The sequence below is a fragment of the Rattus norvegicus genome, chromosome 2 (genome assembly GCF_036323735.1).
Source record: "Rattus norvegicus strain BN/NHsdMcwi chromosome 2, GRCr8, whole genome shotgun sequence".
Lineage (NCBI taxonomy): Eukaryota > Metazoa > Chordata > Mammalia > Rodentia > Muridae > Rattus > Rattus norvegicus.
This window is the reverse complement of record NC_086020.1, coordinates 151,909,907-151,935,256: the sequence shown is the minus strand read 5'-3', so window position 1 is coordinate 151,935,256 and position 25,350 is coordinate 151,909,907. Positions and strand designations below refer to the sequence as shown.

Genomic DNA, 25,350 nt, shown 5'->3' with positions numbered 1-25,350 from the left:
CGCCTTCGCGTTGCGCTGACGGGTCGCGGGCGGATACGCGGCTGGGGCGGACGTAGACGCGGCCTTCTGAGTCTTCCCTGTCTCCCTGCTCCCATCCTCAAGTCTTTTGCTCCGCAATGGCTCCCAAAGGCGGCTCCAAGCAGCAGTCCGAGGAGGACCTGCTCCTTCAGGATTTCAGCCGCAACCTGTCCGCCAAATCGTCGGCGCTGTTCTTCGGGAATGCGTTCATCGTGTCTGCCATTCCCATCTGTGAGCCTCGGGCAGGCGGCGGGGACGTGGCGGGCGCGGTGGGGGAGGCCAGAGGCGGCGGGGAGGCCTAGTGTCGGGGCGGAGGGGGGGGGGGGGTGCGGCGGCGTCCTCGGGAACTCACTTGCCGCGGACTTCTGAGCCGGGCGCGGGTTCTGGCCGGGATTCGCTCATTGGTACACTGTCCTTCCCCTCACAACACTTTGACACTACGAGGTCTTTAGTGAGCCAGTGGGAGACCCACCAATAACCTTCACTGAATTAGCAACGTGACTCCCCTCATCCCTGAGCATCCTTTTGACGTGCAGAATGACAGGTTAGGCTGTGCTAGAGGTCCGCGGTCAGCCTTGTTTAGGATTTCAATAACTCCCAGAGAGCAACTCGAGACTTTGAATGAGAAACTGTCAACCTGAAGGCTAAGACTGTTTCCAAGCTCAGGTTTTCCGAGTTTCCCATCTCCTGACCCACGCTGCCACAATGTTGCTGGCCAATCACGTCCAAACGTATTTTGTTATTGTGGCCGTTTTAAAAGCTCAGCGTGCAGTGAATGTGGTGTGGAGCCCCCTGGTTCACTGGCCCGACCATGCATTGTTTTGATTTCAGAGCAGCCACGTCAGCAAGTTAACCAGTGATTTGGGACAGACAGTATTTGACTTAAAATGGCCTGTATTTTAACTTACTAGCATTCCATGAATGAAATCTTTATTCTTATTTGTGATCTCTCCCCTCTCAGTTTGTTCTCAAGTCAGAAGATGAAGAAATTTCTAGACTAGCAATGTCCCCACAACCTAACTTTCTGAACCGGGAAAGCCCTGAACTCTGGGACTAACCCAGTGTATTGGCTATCTCACCTCTAGTGAAGTTCCTCAGATACTGGGTAGGATTTACTGACTCTCATTTACCTGGTTTAGCTGGAGTTAACTCTGGCAGGCAGGTGTAAAGGGGTCGTAATGTGTTGTGTCCCTTCCTTTTGTCTTACCTCAGGGTTGTACTGGAGAATATGGCATATGGATCTTATCCAGTCTGCTGTTCTGTACAGCGTGATGACGTTAGTAAGCACTTACTTGGTAGCCTTTGCATACAAGAATGTAAAATTTGTTCTCAAGCACAAGTAAGTACCCTAACCCCAACCCCAACCTGCATATTTATGGGAGGGTGGCTTCTTAGAGGTGGTTTATATTTATTTATAAGCATTGGTTTGAAGTGTGTGTATACTTTGTGAAGAGAGCAATGCCTGGAGAGTTGATAACCTCTTGAGCCATGTGACTGACACGTCAGTGGAAATAGGTGTTGAGGGTGGAATATTTAATCCAAGTTTTTAATTGATGGTTTGATCAGAAAAGCAAATCTATTAAATAAACGAATGCTTCTGAAACCCAATGGATTTCTTTCTAGAAATTGCTCTAGACTGCCCATTTACTAATTTTGGAAGCAAAATAATTAAAAATTCTGGGACATTTTCAATGCCATTTACAATTTTTTTAATTTTGGAAGTCTGTTCATGTAGAAGACAACCATATTTCTTGAATTTCAAGATCATATATAGTAAGACAAATTATTTTAATAGCTTTTGGAGAAGAAAACTCAAGTTTTACCTCAGTGAATTTTTATATTTTAAGCACTTGTATCTGTGCTTTCCTAAAGGTGGAACAGGAGGGTGGATGGAGCAGGCTATTCTCTTGTTTATTCAGTAGGGCCTTTTAGGTTTGTTTCTTCTTTGAAGCTTTTTTTTTTTTTTAATGATTTACTTCTTATTTTTGAAGTGTGTTTAGGTGATTGTGGGTGTGGTTGGTGTCTCCCTGGCCTGAGGAGTCGAAGAGTGTGTTAGAGCCCTTGGAGCTGGAATTGCACAGAGTTCTGAGCCACCTGAACTCAGCTCTTTTGCAAGAGCAATGTGTACTCCTAACTATTGAGTCTTCTCTCCAGCTTTTAAAGGCAGTAGGGATTCTGAGCTTAACTATGTCTATTTACTTTTTAAATTATGGTTGGGGATTTAGCTCAGTGGTAGAGCGCTTGCCTAGCAAGCGCAAGGCCCTGGGTTCGGACCCCAGCTCTGAAAAAAAAAAAAAAAGGAAAAAAAAAAAGAAGTATACTTTTTAAATTATTTCTCACAGTATCTACATTTGATTAGAAATTAGTGTTCAGACTAATGTAGCAGTCTCCAGCTGGTCTCTTGAAACAAAAATGTAGGGTGTACTCTGGCATACCTTGTATAAAGCTCTTTGATGATACTTTTCTTTGCATTGTTTATATTTTATGGGATAAAAATCACACATATACATGCCAGACTGGAGTGGTGACTCATTGGTTAAGCTTACTGGCTGCTCTTCATAGGATTCAGTTTCTTTTTTTTTTTTTTTTTTTTTTTTTTTATTAACTTGAGTATTTCTTATATACATTTCGAGTGTTATTCCCTTTCCCGGTTTCCGGGCAAACATCCCCCTCCCCCCTCCCCTTCCTTATGGGTGTTCCCCTCCCAACCCTCCCACCATTGCCGCCCTCCCCCCATAGACTAGTTCACTGGGGGTTCAGTCTTAGCAGGACCCAGGGCTTCCCCTTCCACTGGTGCTCTTACTAGTATATTCATTGCTACCTATGGGGTCAGAGTCCAGGGTCAGTCCATGTATAGTCTTTAGGTAGTGGCTTAGTCCCTGGAGGCTCTGGTTGCTTGGCATTGTTGTACTTTTGGGGTCTCGAGCCCCTTCAAGCTCTTCCAGTTCTTTCTCTGATTCCTTCAAAAGGGGACCTATTCTCAGTTCAGTGGTTTGCTGCTGGCATTCGCCTCTGTATTTGCTGTATTCTGGCTGTGTCTCTCAGGAGCGATCTACATCCGGCTCCTGTCGGTCTGCACTTCTTTGCTTCATCCATCTAGTCCAATTGGGTGGCTGTATATGTATGGGCCAAATGTGGGACAGGCTCTGAATGGGTGTTCCTTCAGTCTCTGTTTTAATCTTTGCCTCTCCCTTCCCTGCCAAGGGTATTCTTTTTCCTCATTTAAAGAAGGAGTGAAGCATTCACATTTTGATCATCCGTCTTGAGTTTCGTTTGTTCTAGGGATCTAGGGTAATTCAAGCATTTGGGCTAATAGCCACTTATCAATGAGTGCATACCATGTATGTCTTTCTGTGATTGGGTTAGTTCACTCAGGATGATATTTTCCAGTTCCAACCATTTGCCTACGAATTTCATAAACTCGTTGTTTTTGATAGCTGAGTAATATTCCATTGTGTAGATGTACCACATTTTCTGTATCCATTCCTCTGTTGAAGGGCATCTGGGTTCTTTCCATTTTCTGGCTATTATAAATAAGGCTGCAATGAACATAGTGGAGCACGTGTCTCTTTTATATGTTGAGGCATCTTTTGGGTATATGCCCAAGAGAGGTATAGCTGGATCCTCAGGCAGTTCAATGTCCAATTTTCTGAGGAACCTCCAGACTGATTTCCAGAATGGTTTTACCAGTCTGCAATCCCACCAACAATGGAGGAGTGTTCCTCTTTCTCCACATCCTCGCCAGCATCTGCTGTCACCTGAGTTTTTGATCTTAGCCAATCGCACTGGTGTGAGGTGAAATCTCAGGGTTGTTTTGATTTGCATTTCCCTTATGACTAAAGATGTTGAACATTTCTTTAGGTGTTTCTCAGCCATTCGGCATTCCTCAGCTGTGAATTCTTTGTTTAGCTCTGAACCCCATTTTTTAATAGGGTTATTTGTTTCCCTGCGGTCTAACTTCTTGAGTTCTTTGTATATTTTGGATATAAGGCCTCTATCTGTTGTAGGGTTGGTAAAGATCTTTTCCCAATCTGTTGGTTGCCGTTTTGTCCTAACCACAGTGTCCTTTGCCTTACAGAAGCTTTGCAGTTTTATGAGATCCCATTTGTCAATTCTTGATCTTAGAGCATAAGCCATTGGTGTTTTGTTCAGGAAATTTTTTCCAGTGCCCATGTGTTCCAGATGCTTCCCTAGTTTTTCTTCTATTAGTTTGAGTGTGTCTGGTTTGATGTGGAGGTCCTTGATCCACTTGGACTTAAGCTTTGTACAGGGTGATAAGCATGGATCGATCTGCATTCTTCTACATGTTGCCCTCCAGTTGAACCAGCACCATTTGCTGAAAATGCTATCTTTTTTCCAATGGATGGTTTTGGCTCCTTTGTCAAAAATCAAGTGACCATAGGTGTGTGGGTTCATTTCTGGGTCTTCAATTCTATTCCATTGGTCTATCTGTCTGTCTCTGTACCAATACCATGCAGTTTTTATCACTATTGCTCTGTAATACTGCTTGAGTTCAGGGATAGTGATTCCCCCTGAAGTCCTTTTATTGTTGAGGATAGTTTTAGCTATCCTGGGTTTTTTGTTATTCCAGATGAATTTGCAGATTGTTCTGTCTAACTCTTTGAAGAATTGGATTGGTATTTTGATGGGGATTGCATTGAATCTGTAGATCGCTTTTGGTAAAATGGCCATTTTTACTATATTAATCCTGCCAATCCATGAGCATGGGAGATCTTTCCATCTTCTGAGGTCTTCTTCAATTTCTTTCTTCAGTGTCTTGAAGTTCTTATTGTACAGATCTTTTACTTGCTTGGTTAAAGTCACACCGAGGTACTTTATATTATTTGGGTCTATTATGAAGGGTGTCGTTTCCCTAATTTCTTTCTCGGCTTGTTTCTCTTTTGTATAGAGGAAGGCAACTGATTTATTTGAGTTAATTTTATACCCAGCCACTTTGCTGAAGTTGTTTATCAGCTTTAGTAGTTCTCTGGTGGAACTTTTGGGATCACTTAAATATACTATCATATCATCTGCAAATAGTGATATTTTGACCTCTTCTTTTCCGATCTGTATCCCTTTGATCTCCTTTTGTTGTCTGATTGCTCTGGCTAGAACTTCAAGAACTATATTGAATAAGTAGGGAGAGAGTGGGCAGCCTTGTCTAGTCCCTGATTTTAGTGGGATTGCTTCAAGTTTCTCTCCATTTAGTTTAATGTTAGCAACTGGTTTGCTGTATATGGCTTTTACTATGTTTAGGTATGGGCCTTGAATTCCTATTCTTTCCAGGACTTTTATCATGAAGGGGTGTTGAATTTTGTCAAATGCTTTCTCAGCATCTAATGAAATGATCATGTGGTTCTGTTCTTTCAGTTTGTTTATATAATGGATCACGTTGATGGTTTTCCGTATATTAAACCATCCCTGCATGCCTGGGATGAAGCCTACTTGATCATGGTGGATGATTGTTTTGATGTGCTCTTGAATTCGGTTTGCCAGAATTTTATTGAGTATTTTTGCGTCGATATTCATAAGGGAAATTGGTCTGAAGTTCTCTTTCTTTGTTGTGTCTTTGTGTGGTTTAGGTATAAGAGTAATTGTAGCTTCGTAGAAGGAATTTGGTAGGGCTCCATCTGTTTCAATTTTGTGGAATAGTTTGGATAATATTGGTATGAGGTCTTCTATGAAGGTTTGATAGAATTCTGCACTAAACCCATCTGGACCTGGGCTCTTTTTGGTTGGGAGACCTTTAATGACTGCTTCTATTTCCTTAGGAGTTATGGGGTTGTTTAACTGGTTTATCTGTTCCTGATTTAACTTTGATACCTGGTATCTATCTAGGAAATTGTCCATTTCCTGAAGATTTTCAAATTTTGTTGAATATAGGTTTTTATAGTAAGATCTGATGATTTTTTGAATTTCCTCTGAATCTGTAGTTATGTCTCCCTTTTCATTTCTGATTTTGTTAATTTGGACGCACTCTCTGTGTCCTCTCGTTAGTCTGGCTAAGGGTTTATCTATCTTGTTGATTTTCTCAAAGAACCAACTTTTGGTCCTGTTGATTCTTTCTATGGCCCTTTTTGTTTCTACTTGGTTGATTTCAGCTCTGAGTTTGATTATTTCCTGCCTTCTACTCCTCCTGGGTGTATTTGTTTCTTTTTGTTCTAGAGCTTTTAGGTGTGCTGTCAAGCTGCTGACATATGCTCTTTCCTGTTTCTTTCTGCAGGCACTCAGCGCTATGAGTTTTCCTCTTAGCACAGCTTTCATTGTGTCCCATAAGTTTGAGTATGTTGTATCCTCATTTTCATTAAATTCTAAAAAGTTTTTAATTTCTTTCTTTATTTCTTCCTTGACCAGGTTATCATTGAGTAGAGCATTGTTCAATTTCCACGTATATGTGGGCATTCTTCCCTTATTGTTATTGAAGACCAGTTTTAGGCCGTGGTGGTCTGATAGCACGCATGGGATTATTTCTATCTTTTTGTACCTGTTGAGGCCCGTTTTTTGACCAATTATATGGTCAATTTTGGAGAAAGTACCATGAGGAGCTGAGAAGAAGGTATATCCTTTTGCTTTAGGATAGAATGTTCTATAAATATCCGTTAAGTCCATTTGGCTCATGACTTCTCTTAGTCTGTCGACATCACTGTTTAATTTCTGTTTCCATGATCTGTCCATTGATGAGAGTGGGGTGTTAAAATCTCCCACTATTATTGTGTGAGGTGCAATGTGTGTTTTGAGCTTTAGTAAGGTTTCTTTTACGTATGTAGGTGCCCTTGTATTTGGGGCATAGATATTTAGGATTGAGAGTTCATCTTGGTGGATCTTTCCTTTGATGAATATGAAGTGTCCTTCCTTATCTTTTTTGATGACTTTTAGTTGGAAATTGATTTTATTTGATATTAGAATGGCTACTCCAGCTTGCTTCTTCTGACCATTTGCTTGGAAAGTTGTTTTCCAGCCTTTCACTCTGAGGTAGTGTCTATCTTTGTCTCTGAGGTGTGTTTCCTGTAGGCAGCAGAATGCAGGGTCCTCGTTGCGTATCCAGTTTGTTAATCTATGTCTTTTTATTGGGGAGTTGAGGCCATTGATATTGAGAGATATTAAGGAATAGTGATTATTGCTTCCCGTTATATTCATATTTGGATGAAAGGTTATGTTTGTGTGCTTTCATTCTCTTTGTTTTGTTGCCAAGAGGATTAGTTTCTTGCTTCTTCTAGGGTATAGCTTGCCTCCTTATGTTGGGCTTTACCATTTATTATCCTTTGTAGTGCTGGATTTGTAGAAAGATATTGTGTAAATTTGGTTTTGTCATGGAATATCTTGGTTTCTCCATCAATGTTAATTGAGAGTTTTGCTGGATACAGTAACCTGGGCTGGCATTTGTGTTCTCTTAGGGTCTGTATGACATCAGTCCAGGATCTTCTGGCCTTCATAGTTTCTGGCGAGAAGTCTGGTGTGATTCTGATAGGTCTCCCTTTATATGTTACTTGACCTTTTTCCCTTACTGCTTTTAATATTCTTTCTTTATTTTGTGCGTTTGGTGTTTTGACAATTATGTGACGGGAGGTGTTTCTTTTCTGGTCCAATCTATTTGGAGTTCTGTAGGCTTCTTGTATGCCTATGGGTATCTCTTTTTTTAGGTTAGGGAAGTTTTCTTCTATGATTTTGTTGAAGATATTTACTGGTCCTTTGAGCTGGGAGTCTTCACTCTCTTCTATACCTATTATCCTTAGGTTTGATCTTCTCATTGAGTCCTGGATTTCCTGTATGTTTTGGACCAGTAGCTTTTTCCGCTTTACATTATCTTTGACAGTTGAATCAATGATTTCTATGGAATCTTCTGCTCCTGAGATTCTCTCTTCCATCTCTTGTATTCTGTTGGTGAAGCTTGTATCTACAGCTCCTTGTCTCTTCTTTTGGTTTTCTATATCCAGGGTTGTTTCCATGTGTTCTTTCTTGATTGCTTCTATTTCCATTTTTAATTCCTTCATCTGTTTGATTGTGTTTTCCTGGAATTCTTTCAGGGATTTTTGCCATTCCTCTTTGTAGGCTTCTACTTGTTTATTAATGATTTCCTGTGTTTCCCTAAGTGTGTTCATGTCTTTCTTGAAGTCCTCCAGCATCATGATCAAATATGATTTTGAAACTAGATCTTGCTTTTCTGGTGTGTTTGGATATTCCATGTTTGTTTTGGTGGGAGAATTGGGCTCCGATGATGGCATGCAGTCTTGGTTTCTGTTGCTTGTGTTCCTGCGCTTGCCTCTCGCCATCAGATTATCTCTAGTGTTACTTTGTTCTGCTATTTCTGACAGTGGGTAGACTGACCTATAAGCCTGTGTGTCAGGAGTGCTGTAGACCTGTTTTCCTCTCTTTCCGTCAGTTATGGGGACAGTGTGTTCTGCTTTCGGGCGTGTAGTTTTTCCTCTCTACAGGTCTTCAGCTGTTCCTGTGGGCCTGTGTCTTGAGTTCACCAGGCAGCTTTCTTGCAGCAGAAAACTTGGTCTTACCTGTGGTCCCGAGGCTCAGGTTCGCTCGTGGGGTGCTGCCCAGGGGCTCTCCGCAGCGGCAGCAACCAGGAAGACCTGTGCCGCCCCTTCCGGGAGCCCCAGTGCACCAGCGTTCCAGATGGTCTTCGGCTCCCTCCTCTGGCGTCCGAGATGTGCGTGCAGGGAGCAGTCACCCCTGGCTTCCCAGGCTTGTCTGCCTCTCCGAAGGTTCAGCTCTCCCTCCCACGGGACCTGGGTGCAGAGAACTGTCCATCCGGTCTGTCTCTCTCAGGATCCGGCGGTGTCTCAGGCGCAGAAGTCCTGCCGCTCCTGGGCCCTCCCCCACGGGTGCCCAGAGGCCCCACACAGCCTCCTCCTGGGCCAGGGATGTGGGCAGGGGTGGGCAGCGTTGGTGGTCTCCTCCGCTCTGCAGCCTCAGGAGTGCCCACCCGACCAGGCGGCTGGGTCTCTCCCTCACCGGGTCCGGGAGCAGAGAGCCGCTGCGGGCCGGGATCCGCGGGTGTGGGACCTCCGGCAAACACAGACCGTGCGGGGTCCTAGAGAAATTCTCCTTCCGTGTGTCCCAAGCTCACCAGGCAGCCCTCCTGCAGCAGAAAACCCGGTCCTACCTGTGGTCCCGAGGCTCAGGTTCGCTCGTGGGGTGCTGCCCAGGGGCTCTCCGCAGCGGCAGCAACCAGGAAGACCCGTGCCGCCCCCTCCGGGAGCCCCAGCGCACCAGGGTTCCAGACGGTCCCCGGCTTCCTCCCCCGGCGTCCGAGATGTGCGCGCAGGGAGCAGTCCCCTCCGGTCCCCCAGGCCTGTCTGCCCCTCTGAAGGCCCAGCTCTCCCTCCCACGGGATCTGGGTGCAGAGAACCGTCCATCCGGTCTGCCTCCCCCACGGTCCGGCGGTGTCTCCGGCAGGGGCCCCGCCGCTCCCGGGCCCTCCCCCACGGGAGCCCAGAGGCCCCACACAGCTTCCTCCTGGGCCAGGGATGTGGGCAGGGGCGAGCAGCGCCGGTGGTCTCCTCCGCTCCGCAGCCCCAGGAGTGCCCACCCGACCAGGCGGTTGGGTCTCTCACTCACCGGGCCTGGGAGCAGAGAGCTGCCGCGGGCCGGAGGATTCAGTTTCAATTCCCAGTACCCACTTGGTAGCTCATAACTGTCTGTAACTCTAGTTTACACCTTCTGGTCTTGGGTACCCAGCATGCGGTGGGGCATAGGTGCAGGCAAAATATCAACATCATCATCATCACCACCATCATCTTTAAAGATCACATATCTTACCAAAAGTCTGGGAAGTGATATATTCCTCTTTATCTGTCATTTTTATTTTGTTAGCTATCTTAACAAATCATGGCCTTCTTTTTTCTCATACAGTAACACCAACAATCCTTTCAGGATCTTAGAATCCTTCCTTCGAGTCTAGCCTAAGTCTTCTTGCTGTCCTTGAGTGTATCTTGTGCCTACTTTCATCAGGACCTCTTGCTTTCTATTCTTATATGTCTGTTATTTCAAAACCTAGAAAACCTTTGCAGAGACTTCTACCTAACTTTGCTCATTCTTTGTTTGGTTGTCTTTCTGGTAGGCTCTTGTAATTGACAAGTAATTAGTAGTGTATTATGATTTCAGTCAGCAGGGTTTTATTTAAGAGATAAGCCAGGAATGGCCTGAGCTGCTTTCTTGCTGTCATTATAGGCATGCAAAGGCTTGGGCTTCATTGAAGTTCTGCTAGACCAGCAGACTCAGGTCATCTTTGTCATCTTTCTGCCTGGCAGGCTCTTTACTACTTGCTCTTTCAAGATTGAGCTCATTTGGTCCTCTGCTGTTCTGGACTATGTTCTTATGGGACATGGATGTCTATGGATAGAGAATCCATCAGAATAGAACCTTGTATGACTGTTCTTTATGATCCCCCTGCAGCTCAGCTACTGTCTCTGCTTACCTTGCATCTAGACTCTAGATTCTAGAGACTCTTGTGGTTGAATCAAGACAGAAACCTACTGCCACAAATGAATGATCTTGGGTGTTTTCTTGGAGTCCATCCTACTTTCCCCAGTTTTCCCCGGGTGTACTGACTAGAACTAAATACAGTCTCGTAGTGTGAGTCACTTAAACACAGTGACCAGGCTTCCTTCTGTTCTATGTTTTCTCCTATTGGAATGTCATATTGAATGCTCTTACTGTGGGGCTGGTAGGTACTCTCTATAAGTTTGCATGTTGTAGTTCCTTTCTCTTCTATAGGGTAGCTCTTACTTGTGAAAATATGCTTTGTTGAATATAAGTGTCTTAGTCTATGGGCTTTTTACATTTTATTATTTAAATTTACCTCTTTTACTAATAACCCTGTGATAAAATTCATTTGTAGTGTTTTTTGTTGTTTTGATCTGTATACTTTTTCTAAGACAAGGTATCACATAGCTGGGGCTGGCCTTGAACTCCTGATCTTGTTCTTCCACTTCCCGAATGCTGGGATTATAGGCATTTACTATCATACCAGCTGATGAGTATGCTTTTCACATACTCCTCCTACTCTAAGGTCTACAGATTCTGATCTGAGTTCTTGAGTTCTCATTCAAACCATTTCTGTCTTAGTGTTAACTCTAACCAATGGCTAATTTAACTAAAAATGTTATGGTCAGCCTCTGACCATGCGTTTACTATTTCTTTTAAATGAAATTGTCCTTTGGAATGGAGTTAAAAACAGTTTTAAGATAGTTTGTTATTTTTCATCATGTATTAAATCAAGTCTATTCTGCAGTTTACTTGGGATTGAAATTGGATCATTCATAAAACATCAACTTGTGAACTTCAGGAAAATAAAATGGAGTTAAGTTAGTGATTCCTAATTGAATTGTGCTAATAGTATTTGACTCTTGTACCCATATTAAACACTTCAGCTTAAAAGGAAAAAGCTCCCTTTTAAGCAGAAATCAAATCCCATAACTAAGAAACCACATCTTGAGAATTTCTTGAACTTCTCTTAGGTTTGTATAGCGTAATAAACTTGGAACTTTTTGTATAGTTGACTTTCTTGAAAATAAAGTATTATTTGGTTGACAATATAAAATGAGTACAGAGTGTTTTTTTGAGACTGATTTTCATCTCTAGAGCATGTGGAAACTTTCTGTGTTGTCTTTCAGAGTAGCACAGAAGAGGGAAGATGCTGTTTCCAAAGAAGTGACCCGCAAACTTTCTGAAGCTGATAATAGAAAGATGTCCCGGAAGGAGAAAGATGAAAGGTTTGGCGTGTGTGTGTGTGTGTGTCTGTCTGTCTGTCTGTGTGTCTGTGTGTCTGTGTGTACACGTACATATAAGTGTACACATTAGAGGCCAGAAGACATGTCAGGTATCAGAAGACATTTCAGGTTCAAGTATTAGTTCTTGTATCACTTTCCACTGTGTTCCTCTGAGGGTCTTGCTGTACTTGGAGCTACCTGGTTGGTGGCCTGCAACTTCTCATCTTCTGTTTTCTCAGAGCTGGAATTACAGGAGTGCAATACAGGGATTACAGGTGGGGCCATGCCTGCTTCTACATGGGTACTGGGTTCTTAATCTGTCTCCCTACCCCCACTTGACTCCTTATTTAAAGTGGTAAAGTCATAAACAATGGGAGGAAATCAGTTTTTAAATTCCCATTAAAGATGTTGGAATTGTGTAAATAGTAGCAATGGTGAGAGTGATGACTGACTTTTTTGAATTTTTGTTACCACTAGATTGGCTTTTTTTTTTTTTTTTTTTTAGCTATATCCAGTTGATTTATTCCAGAGAGTAACTACATGTAAAGTATCTACCACATAACTCCTGCATCTACAGCTCAGGAATCATTACTGGAGGGGAGAGAGAATCTAAGATCCAAGGGGACAGGAAGTTTGCTGTGAAATTCTAGTCTACTAAAAATGCCAGAGAAACTACACCCATGAAATTTCATTGGTGTGGGTGACCAGAACAAGGAAGGGACCAATAGGCAATCTAATGTAGAAGGGGAACACTCATGAGGCCCCAGCCCTGACAAAGAACTATAGGCAACTAAGGAATGCTGAGAGCAGGAAAGATAGTTTGTCTTCACCAGAGAAGCTCACACCAATTGGTTATTCAATATCAAATAGTGGGGACTGAAAACATACATACAGTAACGTACAAGGTGAACAGGTTGTGTTTATATAATTAGAAATGCACAAGACATATGCATCACTACCACCTGTTAAAGGTGAATTTGAAAGGGAGCACAGGGGTTGGGGATTTAGCTCAGTGGTAGAGCGCTTGCCTAGGAATCGCAAGGCCCTGGGTTCGGTCCCCAGCTCTGAAAAATAGAACCAAAAAAAAAAAAAAAAAAAAAAACTCTGAAAAAAAAAAAAAGAAAGGGAGCACAGAGGTATTCATGGACAGGGGCAAATGATGTAATTATAATCAGACAATGACAGAGAGTGAGATAGTAGGTGCTGTTGTGATCTCCATTTTACACCTAAGGAAGACAAGTATGAGAAGGCTTGGTAACTTGGCTGTTGATACACAGATCCTTTGTAATACAGATTGACTGACTTGGAAGCTTAGGCCAGTAACTGTTCTACTAGAATTTGAGGAAGCAACAGAGTTTGTATGTCATTTAACCCAAGTTTGTAGGGGTACAGAGTATTATGTTAACGTTTTTAGTAGTTTTGATATTGAGATTCCCCAGGGGTGTCTGGGGAATATGTGAATACTGGATGCACTGTCTGAGGGAAAGAAGGAACTGGATTTGTCCTTTGTTGCCTAACTCTGTGGTGTATGTTTGTTAACCACCTCCCCTGCCCCACAACACACACACACACACTATCTGCTCTTAGCCAATTTCCTAAACATTTCATGGGTATGAACCGCTTAAGCCCCGAATTGATCAAGTAAATCAGTGTGCAAGAGTTACCAGATTGGGCCAGGTATTGGTCTTGCAAGACTTCAATCCCAGAGGCAAACAAATCTATGAGTTGGGAGGCCACCCATGTGCACACAGTACATTCCAAGATACCTAGGGAAACAGAAACTCCGTCTCAGAAAACAAACAAAAAACCAAACAAAAAATAGTTACCAGGTGTTAATAGGTAGGATCTTAAGCTTCAGCACAGTGTTTTGTGGGAGAGTACTTTCACTGCATTTCCTCCAGGAAGAATTTGTGTGGGCCTTGTGAAGTAATAGAGTTTTTATAAGACTAGAAGTATTTAAAAGTAGTTTAAAGGAGGACTGTGGGATTACCTCTAGCATTGAGCACTGTACTTACTTGTGAGTCCAAGTGCTCAGGAAGCTCGTACGTGAGGTCATGGTGTTTTTGCTCTGATGGAAAGCACATGCAAGCCCTGCAGAGAAGAAGGCTTCCTGGCACTGACCCTTGGAAGAACTTTATCAAGTGGATCCAAATTTAAGGAACACCAAGTAACCTAATGAACAATGCTTCTATAGTGGTTTGGAAAAGAACTAAACATTAACAAAGGGATTATCTTTGAATACTTGATGAAAATAAGGATGTGGTATTAAAGTCATGGCAAGGAAGGCCTGTTGTAGGGAACAGTCATGGGTTTGGCTGCAAGCGGTTTTGTTGCATAATTTCGAGTAGGAATAAAAGTTGGAGAATCTAACCCTAAAACCACCTTTAAGTGTTAAATTTGGGTACATATCATAGTTACTTAAATTTCAGAGTACTTGATACAGCAGTCAATGCTTTGGAGATGGTCATATTGGAAGTGGCAAACGGGTCTCACCTGTGTGTCCACTGCAGGCTTACCCAGTGTGCTGTGTGCATTGGTTTTTGATCCTGGGACATGTCTCGGAATTTTTCTCTGTGGTGTTCAGGTGGTCATTACCAGTGAGTGAGTCCAAGGGGGAGCTGGGAGAGAGACATCTTTACTAATTAAAGAGACATCTTTGTTAACTTAGCTTTTTCAGAGTAGTCAGGTCGATGTATAAAGTGCAGATTATAAAATTCTTCTTGTTGACAATAGAAATGAGTGCTGTTAGTATTTCTCTCAAAAACAGTTTTACCCAGGTTTAGACTCCTGATTAATCTGGATAACAGATCAGAGACTCGTTAAGATTTGTAAGTTGCTTCCGAGAGATTTGATGTAAGCTAAGGTGAACAGTTTGTTGTTCTCTCCAAGCCCCATTTAGAATTGTTTTGGCATGTTTGTATCTTGCCATGCAGGGATGGAAATAAGCAATGGAGAGTTAGAGATTTGAACTCCAATTCAAACTCTGAAGTGTGACTGTTCTTCTTGATTTCCTGAAGCTCTTTTGACAGTATTATCTGCTTGTAGCAATTTCTGTTTGGTCTTCCCTTTTCTTCTGTGATAGTTGGCTGTCCCTGAAGAATGATTACTTGGGAAATAGTCTCCCAAGCTGAATTTTCTGCTAGTAAAGCTTTAGTAGAAGCTCTGGTAATGAATATATCTGGAATTTTTTAATTATTTTAAAATAACCAGTATGTGGTAAACTAGAAATGCTTCAGAGACATTTGCATGGTCCTGGCTTATGTTGCCCTTGTAACATGGGAGCTGGGGTATCATCATGGATCGGATGGTCAGGCTTTTCCTCTTACTTGTTTTGGAGGTGATTCTGTTTCAGGTCATGGCACAGAGAGAGTTAGGGAGACCTGCTCAGATGTCACAGGGATGATTTAATCAGCAGAATAAAAGCATGCCATAGCTTACTGGGTCTTATGCCAGAGTTAAAAATAGCTGTGTTGATTCTGAGTATTTTTTAGTATTAAGGTGCAGTGGATCTGTGCAGCTTACTGTGCCTGATTTTCTTGGAGCAGTGTAAGAGTGGTAAAAGTCTTCCCTCCAGTTTACATTTACTCTTCTTTGAAATCAGAATGTTGTTCACTATACTCTTAACATTCTTCCTGTTTATCAAAGAAGAATAAATTTATTAAGTAGGTGGTGGTTATAAAATCAAGATTTTTTTCATAGTGAAGATTGGGTGATAATATCCTTATTTTAGCTCCTATAGCCAAGCTTCTTGAGTTTGGATTAGAGCATGTGCTAAGTAGAAATGTCAATTATTAGTCTCTGTGATGGTGCATGGGTGGGCTCTGTATCATCTGATTTCAGAGTAGAATATCTTCCTGGGAGGACAAAGCATTTAGAGTTGTGACTTTTAATCTTTTTGATGATGACTTCATAGTGAAGCAAACTTTTACCTTTTATCAAGCATAATAATTTGTACATACATACAAATGCTTCTGGAAATGTAGCTACCGTATTGTCTATGGTAGATTCTCAACATTTTTTTTCTGTTGCATTAAAGAAAAGCTAATCAGTTAATTTCTTTAGGCATTTAATCAGTTTATTTGATTTTATTCCCTACCAATGGGGTATAATCTAAGTCTTTAAAAAAATGATTTTGCAAAGTTAATTAGCCAAATGGACTAAAATCTGTCTAAATCACGAGCGTTCTGAAACATTCTCTTGGCCTCTTGAATAAAAGGCAGATAAATATGGGAGCCTTTAAAACATTTAAAAGTAAAAATTTTATAGAAATTAAAAACATCTTTCTAAATTTATTCAAATTCAGTAAAGACAGCTAAAGATAGACCTGGTGAGGTTGTGACTGGCTGTGTTCTTGGCATTATCCCTTAGGGTGTGAAACTGAAGACGTAAGCCATGCTGAAGCCAGAGAAGCCTGGAAGAAGCCAGCCATTGAGACCTAGTTTTAAGTGCAGGTCTAGCTAAGGGGATCAACCTTTTCATGAGTGCATGATATGACATCATCTATAAATGTGTTAGGCTACATTTCTAGCAGTCCTGTGAGCTATGGCTGCTCTACAGGCCTCAGGTTGGATACTCCCTTTTTGGGACTTTTAAAGATGGTTATTTTAGGAGCCTACAAAATCATGTTAGCTGTAATTACTATCAGTCCCTTCTGCCAGAGCCTTGGCTGTTCGGGGAAACGGATGATAACACACCCAGTAACTGTTATTTAGCATCAACAAGAAAAACAGAATTCAGTGGGAAAAAAAGGAGATAATTTGTTCTAAATTGAATACTGCAAGTGCATTTTCACCCTTGAACACAAAACTTGTTTTTTAATGAACGAGAACTATCTGGTATGTCAAGGTTCTGGTCACATTTATAAACTTATTTGACTTGTATCTCTAGAATCCTGTGGAAGAAGAATGAAGTTGCCGATTATGAAGCTACAACATTCTCCATCTTCTATAACAACACTCTGTTCCTGGTTCTGGTTATTGTTGCCTCCTTCTTTATACTGAAGAACTTCAACCCCACAGTGTATCCTTGAGAAAGGTTTCAGAAATTATCCTACAATCAGTAGTTAGTTTTGTTTTCAAGCTGTCTGGTGTGCTGGTGGGATAAAAACCTTCCCAGTCAGTTGCAAACACTAACTGTAGGTACATGTCTGTGGACTTAGAGGTTAAGAGTTTCTGGCTTGACTTAGTATTTTTTAAATCTATAAATTGTAGTTTTATGGCAAATAATGGGTTATAAAGCAGTATTACACTGTCTGACTTGGTCTGCCTTCCTGTCTACAAGGAGCCAAAGTCAGAATAAATGTGCTGTCTTTTCTAGTTCTGTTATGCTCGTTATGCTGGCTTTGGGGTTAGGTGATAGCCAGGATAGTCATAAATGCACAATTTATAGTATCTTCATAGTGTTCAGGATGTTTTTAAATTGAACTTTGGCCAGGAGTCATTTGGTTTTTATTAAAGTAATTTTTTTTAATCAAAGGTGTTAGCCAGAAAAATACAGCCAGTCTTTTTAACAATCAGAGCGTATGGTGTAATAAGATGTCAGATACCTTCCACTTCACACTTCTGGGAATGCTGGTGGACCTTGCCAGACTGCCCCCAACATGGTTTGCTCAGTCTGTAGAGAGCCAGGAACTTTGAGAACCTCCTTGCCTTGTATATAGGCCGACTGTAGCGGCACTCTGGTTGTCTGAGGATCTCCCCTTTACAGTTTGTCTGCGTGTTGTTTGAGCGGTTCTTCTTATGAGGGTTAGATGGAGCTAGGATGTGTTCTTTGTTGTTATTTGTTCTAAGTTTGTCTCAAGCGTCTTTTCAGTATCGAAGCACATTGCTTGTGGATATTTTTCATGTTTTATAGCCTCCCGTGTTGTAAATTGTGTTTACAGACAGTCCAACTATATCTACATATCTGTGTCAGTAAGGAAAAGCTCTTTTATTGTTGAAAAACTAACTTATGGGGGGTCTCACTTTTTCCTTAACTTTAAATTCTTGCAGGAACTACATTCTGTCCATAAGTGCTTCATCTGGACTCATCGCCCTCTTGTCTACTGGCTCCAAATAGACTGTGTAGCTTGGCCCCCTGCCTTTGTATCTAGGGGTGGCCTGTGGTATATGGGAAAGCATCAGGGTGGCCAGGTTGGGAGACACATAACATGTTTTTATAGTCTGGAGTTTGAGGGTTTAAAAATGCAGTAGAATGTAATTCAGTGTTTGTTTATTGGCTCTTTTTGACAGATTGTTGAAATTGAATTGAATTGAAAGGGAAACTCAGAGTACCAGGGCATTTATTAAAAGGCAAGAAGTCTTGCAATGTGCTCTAATCACGAGGAGAAAATAACTTGTTTCCTACATCTGTCAGAGGTCATGGTAACCTGGACTGAGCTGTTATTATTTATAATAGGAGGAAGAAGTTAATAACTGGTTCTCTGTGTTCCAAGCACAATATTACAACTTTTTGAACTGTAAATCTTAGAGTGAATCCTCTTCCTAAGGGATTAAACAGAAGCCTCATTTTTTTTTTTTAAACAAGGCTCCAAATTTGTAATTTATAATAACTCAAAAACATAGCCTCTCCAGTTTGAGGGAGGGAAACTTGCGGAATCTTTTTTTTTTTTTTTTTTTTTTTAAAGAAAGGCAGCCAAGGTAGTGACCTAAAAATAGTCCCCAGACCTATGAGTGTTGGCCTGTGAGGCTAAAGCACACACTGTTCAGCTGTATGGCTTTGACCCTGGGTGGCCAGGGAGGTCAGCTTGACCCTGCCATGTTGGTTTGATGTGTGAAGTCACTGGGATCATTGTTTTTGTGACCAGGCTCTCAGCACCATGGGCAGAATATTAAGTGAGAGAGTATTTCTATCCTGATTATTGACACACGAGAGACCAAAAGAAATTTTGTGAACTTAGCCATGGAATTCTGTGAACTCTCTGAGGAATTTACAGTGGTTTAAAATGGTTGTCAGCATTTTTCCATGAGGATTTTAATAAATTCAGCCCCTTTTGCTCAAGGCTCCTTTCAATTGTGAAATGTTGATCGCATTAGATTTTTAGGGGTCTAGCTAAGAGTAGCCTCATGTGTGGTCATTCCCCCATGTTCTTCCCCCTTCTATTTTGTACGGTTCTGTCTTTGTGTGCTATGACTTCCCAGTTTGGAAATTGCTGTACTATGATCACTGATTACATATTCCGAGTTACTTGCTGTTTACCACACCCAGGAACTTTCTATAAATGGCACCTCAAAGGGAAGTATTACTAATATCTAGTTTCTGCTTATAAACTTAAGAGTAACATATGACTATTTCTAACTGTAATGATGTGCTTACGAGGAGTAGAGCTGTTCTGTGCTGGTAGATGTTCTGTGGTCTGTGCTGAGAACTTAGGGAACTCAGGAGGAGTGCACACCTCCTTACTGTCTGCCTTGAGAATCATTTATCTCCAAGTGGTCAGTTCTTTTCCTGTGATAACCTCGTTATCTGAGTGCCATTCCCAGGTAATGAGGAATGAGTAGGGAAATGAGTCAAAGCAAAGTACATTTTGGTAACACATAAGAGGTAGGCTGTTTTGTTGTTTCTTTTATTTTAATCAGTATTGCCTGGAAACTTTGTGTACTAGTGCATTTACCTAGTAAAATAATTTGATGCACCACCATCAAGTTCCCAGAGCTGGGCCAAACCTTCTATGTGGCTGCTGTGAATCTGCCACTAGGTGGCGGTGCCAGAGTAGATGGGGAGAAAATCACCATCATTATTTGGACAATTTGGTCAATTTCTAACTTAAAAGAAAAAAAAAAAAAGGAATGGTGAAATAGGGGTGCCAGCCTCAAATTTTTAATTTTAATTAGTAATCAAAAGTTTGTTGTGAGAGTGATTATGCAGTTTTCTTTTGTCTTGAATGTTTCCAATGACTGACTGTCTTTGTTTTTAACTCTCAAAATGTTTAGCTCTCTCTGTGCTACCAAATACATTTCTCTGTGTGAAGTCTGTAGCCGTATCATCAACTCCCTTAAGGAATCAGTGTGTCAGTCCTGTATGCTAAGTGTGGACCCTCTTCTCCACCTTGCACATGTTGCACATAGGATTACGAAGTTCAGTGAGACATAACAGTGATCCCGTGGCAGAGTTTGTACATAAAAGGACCCCATACATCATGCTGGTAAAATAGGACATTCAGAATGCACACACTTCTGTTTTTTCTCTTATGTGATAGGTAGATTCTTAATGTTAAGCATTTTTATTTTGTGATTTACTCCATTTGTAACTTAATAGTCTTGGATTTAAATTTACAATTTGCCCTGTTTGGTATTTTGTTTTAATTTGGAAAGGATAATTGGAAGTTAACTGAAATAATGGAAGTTGAATTTATACTCTGCATTTTTATGTAAAGTCTTGTTATTAATAAGTATGATTAAACTTTGTTTTTAAAAATGTGTTTTTTCTGTAATTCTTTATTGTGAACCATATAAATATTTATCACACGTTTTATATTAGACCTCTTCCCGACACATGTAAGCGCACTATTGAAGTCACTGGGCAGATGTCTGAGGCAGTGACGGGTACAGCAGAGCTACATTAGGGAGCAGTCAGGTCCCTGCAGTGTGCTGCCCTGTGCCTGCTGGGGTTCCTGCTTCATCCTGCTCCCATGCTGCTTTTCCTACCAGGCACGCATGCGTGTGCAGGTGTGAGGAAGCCAGTGTAGCCTTTAGTCCCCACCTAATTTTGGAGTCTTAGGGTAGCTAATAAGAGATTGGGAGGGTCTTTAATTTTTTTAATTTTATTGTGTGTGGGCAGGTATACGGACACATGCACAGTAGCTGAAGGTGGAGGAAACTGGGGTAGCAGAACACGTATCACATTGTGTTCATGAAGATCAGAGGAGTATTTTGTGGAGTAGGTTGTCTCCTTTAATTCAAAGAACCTTACACACGTTAGCCTAAAGCAACCCTATGAAGAAAACTGTGTTTTAAAGAGCTATGGACTAGCACCTAAGGTGTCTTGAGTTGCAGGCCTGGCTCTGTAATGAACTAGCCCGGTGTTTTGGGCAGGTTCCTTGTAATGCAGATAGGTGGCTTTGCAGCTGAGGCTCCGTGGAGCCCAGCTGTTGCTGTGCTTGAGTGATACTTGGCAGTCTGTGAGGTATCAGTTCCTTAGGAGGGAATCCAGGCACAGCGTTTGGAGTTTGTATTTGTCCTGCTTGAGACCATATGACTCTGGCAGTATGTTCTTTGCCAAGGAGTTCTAAAGAGAAAATTAGTAATGAAACCTTTTTCATAAGAGTAAGACTGAAGTGTCTACCTTGGTAGGTAAGTGTAAGCTGGCTGCGTCCACAGCTAACCAGTATTGCTTACATTAGGTTTAAATCCGCAGCTTCTGTCAAGTGGGTTTGCGAAGCTTTAACCTTACCATGCAGTTTTCCAAAATCCACCGAAAAGGAAAGAAGTTTGCAAAACAGTTTTTAGTTTTCTTGTCAAGTGCAGTCCAAACTGGCCACAGACTTAAGACCCCTATCCCCTCAGTTTCTCAAGTGCTACAATTACAGGTGTGTACCAGCACTCAAAAGTTTGTAGCACAAGTCTGTCTTTTTTTTTTTTTTTCTCCCCCTTTTTCTTTTTTGTTGGGATGGTTGTGATTGAGAGAGGGTCTAGTATAGCTCAAGCTGAATTCTGGTTCCTTAGGATTCTGCTTCCCCAGAGATGGGAGTATGGGTGTGTTCTTCCCCTCCTTGTTTTGCCTGTTTTGGTCACTGTGACTTCTGTTAACCATTCAGTGCAGTATAGCTTTCTGTATTGGTTTAGGTGATGATTCTTTATTTCATGGTGACATTTTATTTGTATTTTCTATATGGGAGAATGTTTAGATCTTAAAGCCTTAAAATGAAAGACCCAAAAGATGTACTATGAGATTGCAGATGCCTTTATTACTCTAAGCAAATGAATTGATTTTCATTTAGACAGCACTCCACTCATTTATACATACAGTTCAGTGGATTAAATTTACAATGAATAGTTGGAAAGTTAATTCAGCTCCATCATTAATCAGATACTCATGGGTGAAACTTCCAAGTTGCCTACTGGAGTCTAGGTAGTAACAATCATGATTCTTGGTATCTTTCACTGATAGTTTAAGATGTACAACATGGTTATGTGGTACATGACTGAAAATTATTTTAAGTTCATATATTTCTTGTGTAAATCTTAAAGTGATGAAGAACTTGCTAACTAGATGAAGTAGGATGTTGTTCATCTATAGATAGACAAATAGAGTTAGAAAATGACCCAACCTTTACAGAAAACAAAACAACAACAAAAACCCTTTGTGTTTTATCCTTATTTACAGATACCCACACAGTATAGTCTTACAGTTCTTCTCAAGTGGGATAGTGAGGGGAATTAACCTGTAGAGGCAGGGCTAAGTATATCTCAGATTCTGAGTGCAAAGCTAAGCCCCTTTATTCCATGCAAAGAACTTTCATGCATACGGTGTAGTGTGTGGTACATTTAGAATCAGGAGCTTCTTGAATATTTTGCTTTTTCTTTGGGCAAGTTAATTCATCTAGCATGTGCTGAGGAATGAGAAAAACATTTTTCTTTTTACATTGTCTATGATTTGTTTTCATGTTAATAACTCTTCAGAAAATACCAAGCATTGTATAATAATGTCCCAGTGGTAAACTGACACTTCCCTTTCTGGGTATTTATAGGTTTAATTACAAAACTGAGCATGTATGTATTTTTAAAGCTCAAACATTTAAACTTAACAGAAATTGTGCCTACAAGCAATTGAACGTATATGCAGGTTTTAATAGAAAGTAAAAAAATGAACACAACATTTTATTTAAAGCTGTTTCCATAGCACTATAACCCTTTTATAAATTAGCATTGTGTATCTAGTAAAGATTGGGGTGGTCATGCCTTTATAACTCTATGTAAATGGATATGTTAGAACCCTGAGAGACACCCCACTTAAATTGTACAGGGCCAGGCAACAACATAACTTTCAAGGTAGTGAAAGTAAATACCTAGAAGTTTTATTTGAATTACAGATGACATAAAACTTGCTAGTGTGAATATGAAATATTAAAAAAAAAGTAAATTAATTCTGTTTGTTCTCCCAAGCAAGACTAAAGAGTGAGGCTATCCTGTTTCCTATGCAGGTCATACACTGTATCTTGTGAATTTTGTTCTTTTGAAAAAAATATATATGTACAGCCTTCTGAAGATAATAGATTCCCCTACCCCAATATTCTTTCCATTGCAAAAACATGAGGTACACAGACCAATGCCAGGAGAGGGGACCAGTCCAAGATAAGAAAATAGAATGGATTTTCTGGCTTGTGAATTTTCAGATGTGTTCAGAATTCAGGGTGCACAGTGGTAGCAACAGCAGAGAGACCTCAGAGAATCCTGGGACACTAGAGGTTGAGCAGCAAGCTGCTAAGTGATTGAAAAGAGTGGCTGGTAAGGCCGTTCTGCACCGCCTACCCACCAGGATTTACTCATGCAGCTTAAGTGGCTCATGCATTGCCTTAGGATCTATAGTCCTTTTTGCTGTAGGGCTTGTTGCGCAATATGTTATCAATCTCATTTACCACATGTGATGTCATCTTAGGGAGGACCTGAGGGGAGGGAGAGAAGCACAAAGCATGGTGTTAGGTCGAGCATTTGTCTTATGTAGTCAACATTAAGCAGTCATTTATACTTGTGATATGCTTGCAAGCCATAGCTGAAATGAAGGTTCTCCAACCCCCGCCCCCCCTCAGTGGACAAGCTTCGAGTCAGGGAATGTGTTTGTTGACTCAAGAAGTGAAGACATAAGTCTCAGGAATACAGAGCAGCTTTATCCTGCAGAAATTCAATATAAGCAATCTATGTTTTAATTTTTCTAGCGGGTAATTATGCTGGCTGTCTTTAAAATAGTATGATCAGTATATATTTATTACATTTATCTAGCTAACACATTTTTACTTAGTATCTATCACTTTAATGTGAAAAATTAGTATAGAAAATTAAGGTACTTTTGAGGGTAGTACTAAGTCCTTCAGATCCTGTGAATATACACTTAAGTACACACACACACACACACACACACACACACGCACGCACACACACACACACACACACACACACACATACACACACACACACAAGTTGACAGCCATCATTCCTGTACTCGAATAGTCTCACATGGCTAGAAGTTGCAGCATTGGTTAGCACTGAGACTGGGAATAGATTTTCCAGCTGCTGCTTAGAACTGGTAAAGGATGTTTGCAGCTTAATAGGCCTCCCAGATAAATGCAACAGCATGTATGTCAACAGTGAAATGGAGTAGTACCAAGGACAGACTAGTGGAGATGGTTGGGACAAGGGAAAAGAAGCTGGAATGCTGGAATGTGTAGGGTAGCTTGAATGCCACGTTATAAGAAGTCAGACTTCATTCTCTAGGTTGTTGTGAAACCTAAGGCAGTGGTTCTCACCTTCCGATGCTGCATCCCTTTGCTTTAATTCCTCATGTGGTGACCCCCAACCATAAAGTTTTTTTTTTTTTTTACTATTTTGTAACTGTAATTTTGCTGTTATGAATTATAATGTAAATATCTGATATATAGGACATGTGATATGCAACCCCTTCGGGGGTTGTGACCCACAGGTTGAGAACTGCTACTCTAAGGACTTGCTTTCCCCCATCAGATACCAGGAAAGTTGAAGGATGAGTTGGGGGAGCCTGAAAGGTATCAGACGGTAAAAGTCACAGTCTAAGGGATAGTAAGACTTAACAAGGCCAGTGATAGTGGAATGGGAAAGGGGGACCTGGGGGTGGGGGTCAGTCTGAAGTAGGATGTGTGGTGGTGGGGGATCAGGGTGTGCACGTGGAACTCTGTAAAGCTGACTTGCATAGAGGCAGCTGCTCCTTCAGGGCGAGCGTTATACCATGAGACAAGGGACAAAGACTTGCTTTCTCCCTGGAATAGTCTGACTGTAGAGAGACTGGTGAGATGCAGTTAGGATGACCAGTTCTGAGGTTTGGGCCTCGCCCTTTGCTGCAGGGCTGCTGGCCGAGGTGACCCTGCCTCTACTCCAGGCTTGTCCTTAGCAGCCTGTGGGTTTGGCACAATAGGGCAGCTCCTGTGTCTGGGAAACTTGTGGTTCTGGTTGTTGTTTTTTTTTTCCCCTACCTGAAGTCAAAGGAGGAGTTTTGTTCTCCACTAGCTCTGGAGTGGCAGGTTCTAAATAGCTGAAGTTACTTGAGGACTAAATGCGATTGGAGTTCAAAAAGTGGATTTGGTGGAAATAAAATCCAGCAGGCTAGCCATGTGAAAGGAAAAATGCCACTGTCAAAACATGGATCAGCTAAAAACAGTGAAAATGAAAAAGCACTTGGATAAAATGTGAAATTCCAATCAATGTGTGTAGTGTTAAAGGAGCCATACTTCAGAGTTCTATGTGAAATCACTTCTGAAAACGCAGCAGATACTTTTCAGCGTCTTAAGCTGTTGTGCAGATTGAATGGGACTGTTCCAGTTGTACAGCCTTCCTGTTATGTTGCCTAAGGACTTGGTGGTGTAAGGGGAGGTTTGGCTAGGGATTTTTTTTGGGACTGGGGGTCATCGTGAAGGGCCTCCAGA

At 41.4% G+C, this 25,350-nt stretch overlaps 2 protein-coding genes across 4 annotated transcripts in view; one reads left to right on the top strand and one right to left on the bottom strand.

Moving 5' to 3' along the window:
- Positions 1–94: 94 nt before the first annotated feature.
- Positions 95–20,156, top strand: Ssr3 (signal sequence receptor subunit 3). Its single transcript, NM_031120.3, is given in 5 exon segments — positions 95–249; positions 1,231–1,357; positions 11,646–11,744; positions 16,629–16,760; positions 17,732–20,156. Coding segments are annotated over 5 exon segments (558 nt in total). The 5' UTR covers positions 95–116; the 3' UTR covers positions 17,799–20,156.
- A 1,464-nt stretch (positions 20,157–21,620) lies between these two features.
- Positions 21,621–25,350, bottom strand: part of Kcnab1 (potassium voltage-gated channel subfamily A regulatory beta subunit 1) — a 466,662-nt gene continuing 462,932 nt past the window's right edge. For 2 of the 3 annotated variants that reach the window (XM_017590798.3, XM_039102125.2), the window contains exon 14: positions 21,626–23,343. In XM_017590798.3, the coding sequence (XP_017446287.1) occupies positions 23,254–23,343 (90 nt within the window). In that variant the 3' untranslated portion in view covers positions 21,626–23,253. Of the gene's footprint in view, positions 23,344–25,350 lie in introns of all 3 variants that reach the window. The other variant, NM_017303.3, reaches the window with a different exon arrangement.